Source organism: Eleutherodactylus coqui, chromosome 2, assembly GCF_035609145.1.
Source record: "Eleutherodactylus coqui strain aEleCoq1 chromosome 2, aEleCoq1.hap1, whole genome shotgun sequence".
Classification (NCBI taxonomy): Eukaryota; Metazoa; Chordata; class Amphibia; order Anura; family Eleutherodactylidae; genus Eleutherodactylus; species Eleutherodactylus coqui.
In genome coordinates this window covers 231,010,973-231,024,457 of record NC_089838.1, presented here as the reverse complement: position 1 = coordinate 231,024,457, position 13,485 = coordinate 231,010,973, and the positions used below count along the sequence as shown (strand labels likewise).

The window sequence follows — 13,485 nt, the reverse complement described above, 5'->3', positions numbered from 1 at the left end:
CAGGCTTTGTTCATCTTGATGAGTGTAAGCCTGTCGGCACTGTCGGTTGACAGGTGGGTACGCTTATCCGTGATGATTCCCCCAGCCACACTAAACACACTCTCTGACAAGACGCTAGCCGCAGGACAAGCAAGCACCTCCAGGGCATACAGCGCGAGTTCAGGCCACGTGTCCAGCTTCGACACCCAGTAGTTGTAGGGGGCAGAGGCGTCACGGAGGACGGTCGTGCGATCGGCTACGTACTCCCTCACCATCCTTTTACAGTGCTCCCGCCGACTCAGCCTTGACTGGGGAGCGGTGACACAGTCTTGCTGGGGAGCCATAATGCTGGCAAAGGCCTTGGATAATGTTCCCCTGCCTGCGCTGTACATGCTGCCTGATCTCTGCGCCTCCCCTGCTACCTGGCCCTCGGAACTGCGCCTTCTGCCACTAGCGCTGTCGGATGGGAAGTTTACCATCAGTTTGTCCACCAGCGCCCTGTGGTATAGCATCATTCTCGAACCCCTTTCCTCTTCGGGAATGAGAGTGCAAAGGCTCTCCTTATATCGTGGATCGAGCAGTGTGTACACCCAGTAATCCGTAGTGGCCAGAATGCGTGCAACGCGAGGGTCACGCGAAAGGCATCCTAACATGAAGTCAGCCATGTGTGCCAGGGTACCTGTACGCAACACATGGCTGTCTTCACTAGGAAGATCACTTTCAGGATCCTCCTCCTCCTCCTCTTCTTCCTCCTCAGGCCATACACGCTGAAAGGATGACAGCCCAGCAGCATCTGTACCCTCAGCAGTGGGCCAAGCTGTCTCTTCCCCCTCCTCCTCATCCTCCTCATGCTCCTCCTCCTCCTCCTCAACGCGCTGAGATATAGACAGGCGGGTGCTCTGACTATCCAGCGACATACTGTCTTCCCCCGGCTCTGTTTCCGAGCGCAAAGCGTCTGCCTTTATGCTTTGCAGGGAACTTCTCAAGATGCATAGCAGAGGAATGGTGACACTAATGATTGCAGCATCGCCGCTCACCACCTGGGTAGACTCCTCAAATGTTCCAAGGACCTGGCAGATGGCTGCCAACCAGGGCCACTCTTCTGTAAATAATTGAGGAGGCTGACTCCCACTGCGCCGCGCAAGTTGGAGTTGGTATTCCACTATAGCTCTACGCTGCTCATAGAGTCTGGCCAACATGTGGAGCGTAGAGTTCCACTGTGTGGGCACGTCGCACAGCAGTCAGTGCACTGGCAGATTAAACCTATGTTGCAGTGTCCGCAGGGTGGCAGCGTGCGTGTGGGATTTGCGGAAATGTGCGCAGAGCTGGCGCACCTTTCCGAGCAGGTATGACAAGTGGGGGTAGCTTTTCAGAAAGCGCTGAACCACCAAATTAAAGACATGGGCCAGGCATGGCACGTGCGTGAGGCTGCCGAGCTGCAGAGCCGCCACCAGCTTACGGCCGTTGTCACACACGACCATGCCCGGTTGGAGGCTCAGCGGCGCAAGCCAGCGGTCGGTCTGCTCTGTCAGACCCTGCAGCAGTTCGTGGGCCGTGTGCCTCTTCTCTCCTAAGCTGAGTAGTTTCAGCACGGCCTGCTGACGCTTGCCCACCGCTGTGCTGCCACGCCGCGTGACACCGACTGCTGGCGACGTGCTGCTGACACATCTTGATTGCGAGACAGAGGTTGCGTTGGAGGAGGAGGAGGAGGAAGGTGCTTTAGTGGAGGAAGCATACACCGCCGCAGATACCACCACCGAGCTGTGGCCCGCAATTCTGGGGGTGGGTAGGACGTGAGCGGTCCCAGGCTCTGACTCTGTCCCAGCCTCCACTAAATTCACCCAATGTGCCGTCAGGGAGATATAGTGGCACTGCCCGCCTGTGCTTGTCCACGTGTCCGTTGTTAAGTGGACCTTGGCAGTAACCACGTTGGTGAGGGCGCGTACAATGTTGCGGGAGACGTGGTCGTGCAGGGCTGGGACGGCACATCGGGAAAAGTAGTGGCGACTGGGAACCGAGTAGCACGGGGCAGCCGCCGCCATCATGCTTTTGAAAGCCTCCGTTTCCACAAGCCTATACGGCAGCATCTGTAGGCTGATCAATTTTGCAATGTGCACGTTTAACGCTTGAGCGTGCGGGTGCGTGGCGTCGTACTTGCGCTTGCGCTCAAACTGTGGCACTAGCGACGTCTGGACGCTGCGCTGAGAGCCATTGCTGGATGGGGCCGAGGACAGCGGAGGTGATGGTGTGGGTGCAGGCCAGGAGACGGTAGTGCCTGTGTCCTCAGAGGGGGGTTGGATCTCAGTGGCAGGTTGGGGCACAGGGGGAGAGGCAGTGGTGCAAACCGGAGGCGGTGAACGGGCATCGTCCCACCTTGTGGGGTGCTTGGCCATCATATGCCTGCGCATGCTGTTGGTGGTGCCTCCCCAGCTGATCTTGGCGCGACAAAGGTTGCACACCACTGTTCGTCGGTCGTCAGGCGTCTCTGTGAAAAACTGCCACACCGTAGAGCACCTTGACCTGTACAGGGTGGCATGGCGCGAGGGGGCGCTTTGGGAAACAGTTGGTGGATTATTCGGTCTGGCCCTGCCTCTACCCCTGGCCACCGCACTGGCTCGGCCTGTGCCCACACCCTCACTTGGCCCTCCGCGTCCTCGGCCGCGTCCACATCCTCTAGGCCTACCCCTACCCCTCAGCATGGTGTATTACCAGTGATTTGATTTCCCAGGCAGGAAAGAAATTGGCGCAAGGCTGCACTCAACCGTAGCTGGTTTCGTCTGATTTTTTTACGTTCTCCACGCAGCACACACGTACCCAGAGCCCTTAGGACTGACACAGGCAGGCCAAATATAATTAATTCGCTTTTTTGCAAAGGGAGGGCCCCACTGCGGATATTCAATGAACAATACGTTTAATAACTGTGGTGTGGCCCTGAAAAAGTGTCACACAACTTTAGTGTAGCAGAGTTATTAACTCTGGCAGAGCAGGTATTTGCCAGTCAGGAAAGACAATGGCGCAAGCCTGCAGTAAACCGTAGCTGGTTGCGTTTGATTTTTGTACGTTCTCCACGCAGCACACACGTACACGGAGACCTTAGGACTGACACAGGCAGGCCAAATATAATTAATTCGCTTTTTTGCAAAGGGAGGGCCCCACTGCGGATATTCAATGAACAATACGTTTAATAACTGTGGTGTGGCCCTGAAAAAGTGTCACACAACTTTAGTGTAGCAGAGTTATTAACTCTGGCAGAGCAGGTATTTGCCAGTCAGGAAAGACAATGGCGCAAGCCTGCAGTAAACCGTAGCTGGTTGCGTTTGATTTTTGTACGTTCTCCACGCAGCACACACGTACACGGAGACCTTAGGACTGACACAGGCAGGCCAAATATAATTAATTCGCTTTTTTGCAAAGGGAGGGCCCCACTGCGGATATTCAATGAACAATAACTGTGTTGTGGCCCTGCCTACACAATTCTGTCCCTGTAGTATCAATGGAGGGTGCAATGCTCTGCACAGACGATTTTTTGAAAAAAAAAAATATGCAACACTGCTAACAGCAGCCAGCACAGTACTGCACACGGTTAAATTTGGCCCTAGAAAGGACCGTTGAGGTTCTTGAAGGCTACACTCACTCCTAACACTCTCCCTGCCTAAGCACCACTTCTGTCCCTAATACCGGGTGCAATGCTCTGCACTGTCGATTTTGAGAAGAAAAAAAAAATTTTTTCCACTGCTAACAGCAGCCTGCACACACGTAGATGTGGCCCTAAGAAGGACCGTTGGGGTTCTTGAAGCCTACACTCACTACAAACACTCTCCCTACAGCAACTCCAATAGAACAGCACTTTCCCTCACTAACTCACACGGCATCTGAGCCGAGCCGCGGGAGGGGCCGACTTTTATACTCGGGTGACATCTGATCGCCCCAGCCACTCACAGCAGGGGGGTGGTATAGGGCTTGAACGTCACAGGGGGAAGTTGTAATGCCTTCCCTGTCTTTCAATTGGCCAGAAAAGCGCGCTAACGTCTCAGAGAGGAAACTGAAAGTAACCGGAACACTGCGTGGTACTCGTTACGAGTAACGAGCATCCCGAACACCGTAATATTCGCACGAATATCAAGCTCGGACGAGTACGTTCGCTCATCTCTAATCATTATCTGTCCTTAGTGTTATCACTGTGTTCTCTGTGCTGTTACATTGGAGTGCAATTATACAGTACTGTACTAGTGTATTACCCATCACCAATGATGGAGAAGGGTGGGTTGCATTAGCAGCTGGAGGAGGAGGAGACGCCGATCAGGAGATCATGTGGGTTTAGCAGGAAGGTCACGTGGGCCGGCACACGCCGGTGTTATAAGAGGCAACCAATGTTACTAGAGACAAAATGTGGGCTAAAAAAAATTGGTTTTACTCCAAATCGGCCTTAGTAGATGTCAATGCTAGTAGAAGTTTTACTGTACTTAAAATTTTGACACATTTAATTTGATTTAATTTTTGATTTAAATCAAATAAGAGAGGTGTGCTTATGGGTTCTGTAGTTTCCTGCTCTTTCACAGAGCAGGAAAATGGCACCAACTAGCCAAATGGCACCAAATGGACCCTATTGACTATAATGGGGTCCGTTTGGTTTTTGTCTGGCCATTCGGAATTTTACAGAATGAAGTAGCGCCGTGTATAGTGCCATTTTATCCTGTATGTTAATGGAATTTAGCTATGGAAGGTCTGAACAGAACCTCTAATGCTGATGTGAACAGCCTCTTAGATACTCTTAAGGTGAACTTGTCACATTAAAAATGCTGTCAAATCTATAGCAAACTTGTAATTTATTAATTTTAACTGCTGCTCATTGTGGTCTTAAGGGACCTATGGATGGTCCTAATCACTGATTGGCAGCCTTTCCTGCATTTTTTTTTGAATAATCGGTTTTTATTGAAATTTTCAAAGTTTTACAAAATGGAAAATAAACAGAAAAAGGAAAGCAAAATGTACATTACAATACATCATGAAAATGTTGAACGTAGTTTGACATGAGTACCTCTTGCATATCCGACATTTATCAACTTTATTTAATAGCTTTAACATACTCATGAAAATAATACACGAATTTCTTAATGTTATGTTTACGGAATGTCTCCATGGTAAAATGTTTTTGACTATTCATGCTGTACTGAAAATACTTAACTATAACTTATAACAATTTAACCTGGCATCTATGAGTTTATAACATTTGTCAATATTTATTTTTGGATCTCCACATCTCCCATTGAGCATCAAATTGTTTGAACGTATTGCTGCGAAGGGCTAGCCATTTTTCGTTCACATATTGTTCTGCCAAGCGGTTCTTGAACTCTTCTATCTCAGGGGGGGTCTGTTTTCCTCCAGTATTTCGCTATAATAGTTTTTGCTGTCATTATTGCATGTACTAGTAGAGGTCTGATTGGTTTTGGTATCTCTTCCGTGCCCACCAGAAGTAGTACTAACGAAGCTTCTCTAGGTATTTTGGTATCTATTATGCCTTCTATATACCGTATTTTTCGCCTTATAAGACGCACTGGTCTATAAGACGCACCCCCAATTAGAGCAGGAAAATAGGGGAAAAAAATAATTACTCACCCTCCCGGCGTTCGGCAGCGGCAGCGGCGGTGTTCGGTGGTGGTGGTGGTGGCGGCGGCGCTGCTGCAGGCTGTCGCTCCCCTAATACTGTGTTAGCTAACACACGCCGTCAGCCAATCGATTGGCTGAAGGCGCACGTGTGTTAGCCAATCACAGCCATTCAATGATGTCATTGAATGGCTGTGATTGGCTGACGGTGTGTGTTAGCTAACACAGTATTAGCTTTCTGGAGGCGGGGATTTCAAGCCCCGCGTCCAGAAAGCAATGCTCTGCCGCGGACCAGGAGGGAGCGACAGCCTGCAGCAGCGCCGCAGAATGCCGGGGGAGGTGAGTAACGTTTTTGTTTTTTTTTGACAGGAGAATCTAACTGATCGCACATTTGTTCGTGCGATCGCGAATTTAACGCGCAATCGCGGTAAATAAATCGCGTCCGCACGTTAAATTCGCGATCGCGCTAAAAATGGCGATCGGAACGAATATTAGGCACATTCGCTTTATAAGACGCAGGAACTTTTCCCCCTCGCTTTGGAGGCGGAAAAAGTGCGTCTTATAGAGCGAAAAATACGGTAGTTAAATACCCTGTCGCAGCCTTTCCTGTATGAGCATGCATGCGGAGATAGCTGAATAGGACTGACTCAGTGGACCGACAAAGCCAGAATGAGCAGAAATTTAGATCAATAAATTACAAGTTATATACTGAATAGTTTTCCTCCGGCTTATATATCAATCTGCTCAGATCCTCCAGCTCATCAACTGTCATCAAGCTTAGTGCTAAATGTTTTTATGTAATTTGCCTCTCTTCCTGCTTGATTTCATTAATCATGCATTTTGGATACATTCTTTATGATTAAGCTGTTCATTTTCTGTGATGTACACATAAGTCACAGAGGTATAGAGTGGTTATAAAGCGGCTTGAGAGTCGAATCTGCTGCATACCCAGCAGGTGCCAGCTATTTGAAGCAAATTACATCCGTTGCAAAAGGCCATAATCATGGTGAGCTCCATTCATCGACCAGTTGACAGCTTACATACGAAGTCAATGCTGATCGCAGTATGTAAGCATCAACTGGAGAGGTCCCTCTCTCCCCCATTATCCTTCCCCTATGATAGAATCTTGGGGTGCCATAAGTTGCTGTGGCAACCCTGGGCCTAGTGAATGCTCCTCAGGCTTAAATGCATGGTAGTCTACTAATGTAGCTGGGCTTCCTAAGCATAATGTTAAAACTACATTATACTACGATACTATAAATATAAAACTACAATATACTGAAGTATTGCACCATATTATAGAACAAATCAAGCAATCACCAGTTCAAGTCACCTAAGGCTGAAAGCACACGGGCGTATTTGCATTGTGGAATCCAGAGCGGGCATCCGCCTCTGGATTCTGCAGCAAATACTGCCCATAGACATCCTATTGAAAATCGCTTTTCCTTGTCCATGAGCGGAAATCAACTGCGATTTTCCACTTGCAGAGGGAAAATCGCAGCATGTTCTATTCCAGAGTGAATTCCGCACAGACGGCTTCCATTGAAGTCAATGGAACCCGTCAGATCCACAGGCCTTCTGCGATGGCATTGTGGTGAGGCTGCAGGATCCATGTCATTGCCTAGCGAGAACGCGCCATTATCTATACTGCGCATGTGCTCCGGCATGCCTGCTGGCACATCCGCAGCACAGATAAGAAGAATCTGGATAGGTACACAAGGGGCAGCAGGTTGGATTCTGCTACGGAATCCTGCATATGGAATCTGTCCCGGCCGTATGCATTCGGCATAAGAGGGCTAAAAACGCCTGAACTACTTAAAGGGGTTGTCTCGCAGCAGCAAGTGGGGTTATACACTTCTGTATGGCCATATTAATGCACTTTGTAATGTACATCGTGCATTAAATATGAGCCATACAGAAGTTATTCACTTACCTGCTCCGTTGCTGGCGTCCCCGTCTCCATGGATCCATCTAATTCTGATGTCTTCTTGCTTTTTTAGATGCGCTTGCGCTGTGCGGTCTTCTCCCCTTCTGCTCGGTCCAGGCACGAGCGACGTTCTGGCCCCGCCCCCTTCTACGCATCATCGCGTAGCTCCGCCCCATCACGTGTGCCGATTCCAGCCAATCAGGAGGCTGGAATCGGCAATGGACCGCACAGAGCCCACGGTGCACCATGGGAAAGGATCCGCGGTGCATCGTGGGTGAGGATCCCGGTGGCCATTTTGGTGAAGGAAGAAGAAGGAAGACGTCGCAGAGCGGGGATTCGGGTAAGTAATATGTTTTTTTTTTTTTTTTAACACATCCCTTGTGGTTGTCCTGCGCCGAACGGGGGGCCTATGGAAATAAAAAAAAAACGTTTCGGCACGAGACAACCCCTTTAAGTATCTGCCGGTCTCTGTTGATAGTGCAAGTCAGGTGACTGACGCCTGCCAATCAGAGGCCACAGCTTCACCACCTGTTCTCCTGGCATTAGCACTCACATCCTGAGCGCCATGATGCCTGGAGTTCGGAACAGTGACACTTCGGCCTCTGATTGGCAGACATTGGACAACCCCTTTAAGAACACTATTGGTTGTAGTTCCTTGATGAGGGCAAACTGTTATAAATGCCTTTGCACCAGCATGTCTCACTTTTTTAATATGAGCTTATTTTGTAATAATTCAAGAATATATAAATTAAACTTCAGAAAATATTACAAGGATTCTCCCCATCAAGCACATCAGAAGGTCAAAGGAGGGGGGGGGGGGGGGGCAGGAAACTGGGACCCCATCAAATGTCCTGCACAGTCTAGAAATGTCTAAATAGTTATGTGAACAGTTGTACATTTTAAACTGACAAGCAATTGAGAAAAACATTTCTAGATAGCTAGTTTTCATTTGGAACATAAATAAGAGTAGATCTCTGGGACCATAAGCATTTCTTTGCTTACGTGGCACCAGTCCGTGGAGGATAAGTATGCGCAAAACCTTCTGCATATGCATTATAGATAAACACAGGAGCATTTGGAGAACCAGCTATATTGAAACCATTTCTTACTGCACTCATTTCCTATTTTGTGTGTTAGTCCCAGATAACTCCTTACTCGGGCATGTATATTACGTATCTCTGCAGATGTGGTTTTCTCACAAATATTTACTGAGATACTTGAAATCCATCTTATTTATTTGGCTGTTTGCTCCAATATTCCCCGCAGACACATAGAGTTAACATCACTACTACATACTGTTTATTTTGAAAAACTTGTGATTTACAGTATTCACCAAAACCCAAATACGTACGGATGACCTTAGATGTCGCTGCCATCGTCCTTGACACTTTTGCTGGGACAGATAACATCTTGAGAGAGTGATATTTGATTATTTCCAATGTTAATGTGTGCGTTAGTCAGGGCCGGACTGGGACTGACGTTCAGCCCTGGCATTGAAAGCACACAGGCCCAAGTTTGATTACTCTTGAGGGGACAAAGGACATTATTTGTAATAGAGATACCCATGGTCTCTATACATGCAATCAAAGAACTACATTCATAAATGTTATCATTTATTAGTTACCAGTAGAAACCTTTACATATACAAAAATCTTTAGAACTTTAGAATGTCTGTATCTTACTGTGACTATATCCGCTGCTATGGTCAAGTTCCATTCAGCTGCAACTTGACTGTAATGTCCTAGCAGGACACTCCGAACCAACATGTGTGTAATTTAACTATGCAGAAGTGTCCGCCACAATTACAGAGTAACCGCAGCACTGCAGGCCATCGCCACAAGTGATCCGGTGTCATTGTGTACCATAGACCTAAATCTATCATTGCATATTTATACCCATAGTGAAAGCAATGTTTAATATAAATGGGAATGGTAAAAACTAAGGGGACTCCTCATTGCCCTATAGTATAGGACATGGAGCTATAGGGCAACTATAGTATAGTATATTATACCTATATTAGACAACTGCTATCAATAAAAATTAATGTTCTCATGCCAGGAAAATCTATTCTATGTAAGATACTATACTTTTTTGTATAGTAGGGTAATATCTTATCCACCTCACAAACAAGTTACTACTTTGACGTACCTACTGTCCTAATTATGATAAGATGTCCGCCCCCTCCACCCCCCGAAGATAAGCTATATGAGCAAGCTTCATTTTATGATATGTGCTAACTTCTTTTAATGTTGAATTGTTGTAGGCGAAACCTGTGCCGTCCCTAACGATGATACCATGGCGGGTAAATCTACTGAGAAGACAAACGGCATTCCTCCAAAGAAAGATGGTAAATAATCATCTTTTGATATTTAAAGAAGGACTCCCATTAAGTTTATTGTTCTTTGCCATGTTGCTAACATACGTCAGAGAAATAGTAGTGCCGTAATATAGTTACCAGTGGCATGAGTCTTGACTTATAAGCTGTCCGCCAGTCCTCTTTTGACCCACAAGACCTGCAATTTGGCTCTCCAATTCACACACTGTCTGCTGTGTGGACCAAAGGCCATTTTCTCTATGTATTTCTGTGTGATACTCAGTCTGAGTCCCATAGGGATGCAGAGAGAAACTGACTTCCAGTTCACATAGAAGACACTGTGTCAGAGCGTGGGTCATAGAAGCAACAGAGGACTGAAGAGGGGGCTACCAAATCAAGAGTAAATCCACTGGTAACTATATTAACAGCACTATTATTTCTCTGTATACTAGCAATGGAGAAAAGGATAAGACATTTCGTTGGGAGTGTTTCTTTAATGGCATTATTCTCCAGCTCATATCTAATACCAAGTGTTTCCTCACTAGACTGCACCATAAAGTCCATAGAGAATCCAATTCATGTTGCAAAAGTAAAAGAGACATTTGGAGCTTGGATGATGGATTTCTCAAACCGAACAAAGGATGAAAGAATGTGGATTGCGGCACATTTTTCAGGTATAATAATAAATTAAACGCAAATTCTCTGAATTTAAGGAACCTGTCTGATCCAGGGCTGTGATTTTCATGCTCTCCTACCTCCCCATTTCCCCAATGTCTGCCAGCAAAGCTGCTGCTTGGTGCACATACCCATAAGCTCCCATTCACCCATCACATAGCAAACAGCTTTACTTTTTGCATACACAGCGGTGAAATGTGTTGGCAGAACTTACTTTTTTTGTTGTATAGAATGGAGTTTGGAAACTTTACTATACAATGCTGAGGGATGCATAAAAAAAGGAATACCCATCAGTATACAGTTTGTTTTTACAAAAAGTGAATATTGAAGATGTATGCAGGTATATGCCTAAACCAGGGGCGTAATTATAGAGGGTGCAGGGGATGCGGTTGCACCCGGGCCCAGGAGGTTTAGGGGGCCCATAAGGCCTCTCTTCTCCATATAGGGAGCACAGTACTATGAATAAAGCATTATAGTTGGGGGCCCTGTTACAGGTTTTGTATTGGGGCCCAGAAGCTTCAAGTTATGTCTCTGTGCAGCATGGTTTAGGTATGGGTACGGGTACAGATACAGATAGAGGGGGGGGGGGGCCCAGCTCACGTTTTGCATCAGGGCACCTGAGCAATTAGTTACGCCCCTCGCTTAAACAGTGGCATATACCACAGTCTTCCACCAAAGGTACAAATATTTACATAGTGGAAATTAAGTATGGAAAGAGGGCCTAACTGTACTGTAGGTCTGTCACAATGAAACTCCTCCTAGGAGGAAATACAAAGTGAAAGAAAAGTAAACCATAAAACACATGCATGTTCAGTATGGGACAACAGTGGGAGGGTTATGTCAATAATGCATTTTTACCTGCGTATTATAACTTTTTATTTGGGTGTTCCTCCTGCAGGATTAATAGTAAAGGAATATGAAAATATAACTGCCTTGCTGAGCGATAATTACAAGACTACAAAGCTGCGCTGGTTCTACCATGGATGTGGTCACCTAGTATATGATAATTCTCTCTATTACCACAAGGGAGGATCTAATAAAATTGTAAGGTAAGGATTCTTTCACACACAATTGCAATGATGTGTCTCAAGCATTGCTCTACTAGCCTTGTACTTATTTTCCCTAATCAATTAGGAGGTCAAAAACAAGTAGTGATATTCAAGTTTATTAGTATTATACTAGATAGCCGGGCATTGATAGAAAATTGCAGCAGACTATTTTGGAGAAGATATAGAGTGTATAGAATAGCAGCTTTTGCTTGTGGTTGTTATCAAACATGTCATTGATGCAGAGGTGTAGCTAAAGGGTGTGGGCCTGGATGCAAAAGTTCAGCATGGGGGCCGCCCTACCACTTACCTCTGCATTGTTCGGTCTCCTAAGAAGCCCATCGGTGCAACACTAGCAGACGGGGGCATTACTAGAATCTTAAAAGATTAGGTAGAGGGTAAATGTAGGGGGCCCCAATGCAAAATCTGTAACATGCCCCCCCAACCATCCATGTGCCATTAATAATACTGGTGTCTTATGTGATAGAGGAGCCTTTTGGCTCCCTAAGGTTTCAGGGCCCGGTAGCGACTAAGACCTCTGCACCGCCTATAGCTATGCCCATTCATAGTTGTAGACAAAATTTATAAGCACTCTATTGGGAATCCAGTTTCCCTCTCCTCAGCCCCCCCATACCAAAGAAGAGGTGTAATAAGAAGCTCCTGGACCCCAATTGAAAATGTACAGCAGAGCTTCCATCCTAATATTTGCCATTTATAATGGTGGTGTCTCCTTATAGTGCAGAGAGGCCTTTGAGCGCTCTCCAATGACAGGACACAGGTGGGACTGCTCTTACCATACAACTCATATAGCTGTGTTCCTGCACTAGGGCCACTTTGGTAGGAAGTCAACTAGCCTATCAGTATGTTTTGTAGTATGGGAATAAACATACACAAACACATAGAGAACAGACAAATTCCATGCAGATGATGTTCTTGGTTTGAGCAATGATACATATTATTATACCGGCTTTGGAAATAATATGACTGATGTTTGTTCATGATCTTTCAGGTATGAACTTAACACTGAAAGCTTCCATACTCTCAGCATTGACAACGCGGCTTATCACAATCGCAGCTACCTCTTCTCAAATTCCAAATCTTACTTCAAACTGGCAGCTGATGAGAAAGATCTATGGATAATCTACTCCTCCGACATAGATAAAACTATTATGGTTGCTCATCTGGATGACAAAACCTTCTCGGCCACCCAGCACATCAACACAACATACCCAAAGTCAAAAGCAGGCAATGCATTTATTGCATGTGGAATTCTTTATGTTACAGACACCAAAGATTTGAGGGTGACCTTTGCATTTGATCTCTTGAAACAGAAGCAGGTGGATGCAAGCTTTGATCTTAGGTCATCAACATCCGTTCTTTCCATGCTATCCTACAACCCTAAAGATCAGCAATTATATGCATGGGAGGATGGATATCTGATGTTATATCCCGTGCGCTTTGTATCTAGCACTTAGTGGGGGGCCTAGAAGCAGCTGTGGTACCTACAAAATTAACTAAATGCGCTCGCGTTTCATGTTTAAATGGACATTTCATATGCATTAAGCTCTGATTTATAATTTTGGAAGTCAAATCATCAGTTTGCGATTCAAATGAATATTTTTAATAAAAAGATTCAATTGATGAGAACGACTAGTTACTTCTTTCGGCCTTCTTGCAAGTGTTTGGTTTGGCATGCTACGTCTTTGTAGACAGAATAAAGTATACGGTAATTTTGTTGTCAGTATCAATCAATGGAGTAGGAATTGAACATAACAGGGTTATGTTACCTGGAGCATGAACACGATGTAAACAGGTTGCAAAAAGTAGTTAATGGGATCTTATCCAGAATTGGTGTATTGTGTTCAGTATGGAAGTGCCAAGCCTTCTAATTTACCTTCCACTGCAATTCAGTCCCTGAGCCAACATTTGGGGGATGTGTA

The 13,485-nt window shown here is 46.0% G+C and overlaps 1 protein-coding gene across 1 annotated transcript in view; it reads left to right on the top strand.

The window, feature by feature from the left end:
• GLDN (gliomedin) overlaps positions 1-13,177 on the top strand; it is a 31,002-nt gene extending 17,825 nt beyond the window's left edge. Inside the window, exons 7-10 of the mRNA XM_066592605.1 lie at positions 9,774-9,857; positions 10,370-10,498; positions 11,398-11,548; positions 12,555-13,177. Coding sequence (XP_066448702.1) covers positions 9,774-9,857; positions 10,370-10,498; positions 11,398-11,548; positions 12,555-13,020 — 830 coding nt within the window. The 3' untranslated portion in view covers positions 13,021-13,177. The remainder of the gene's footprint in view (positions 1-9,773; positions 9,858-10,369; positions 10,499-11,397; positions 11,549-12,554) is intronic.
• Positions 13,178-13,485: the final 308 nt, after the last annotated feature.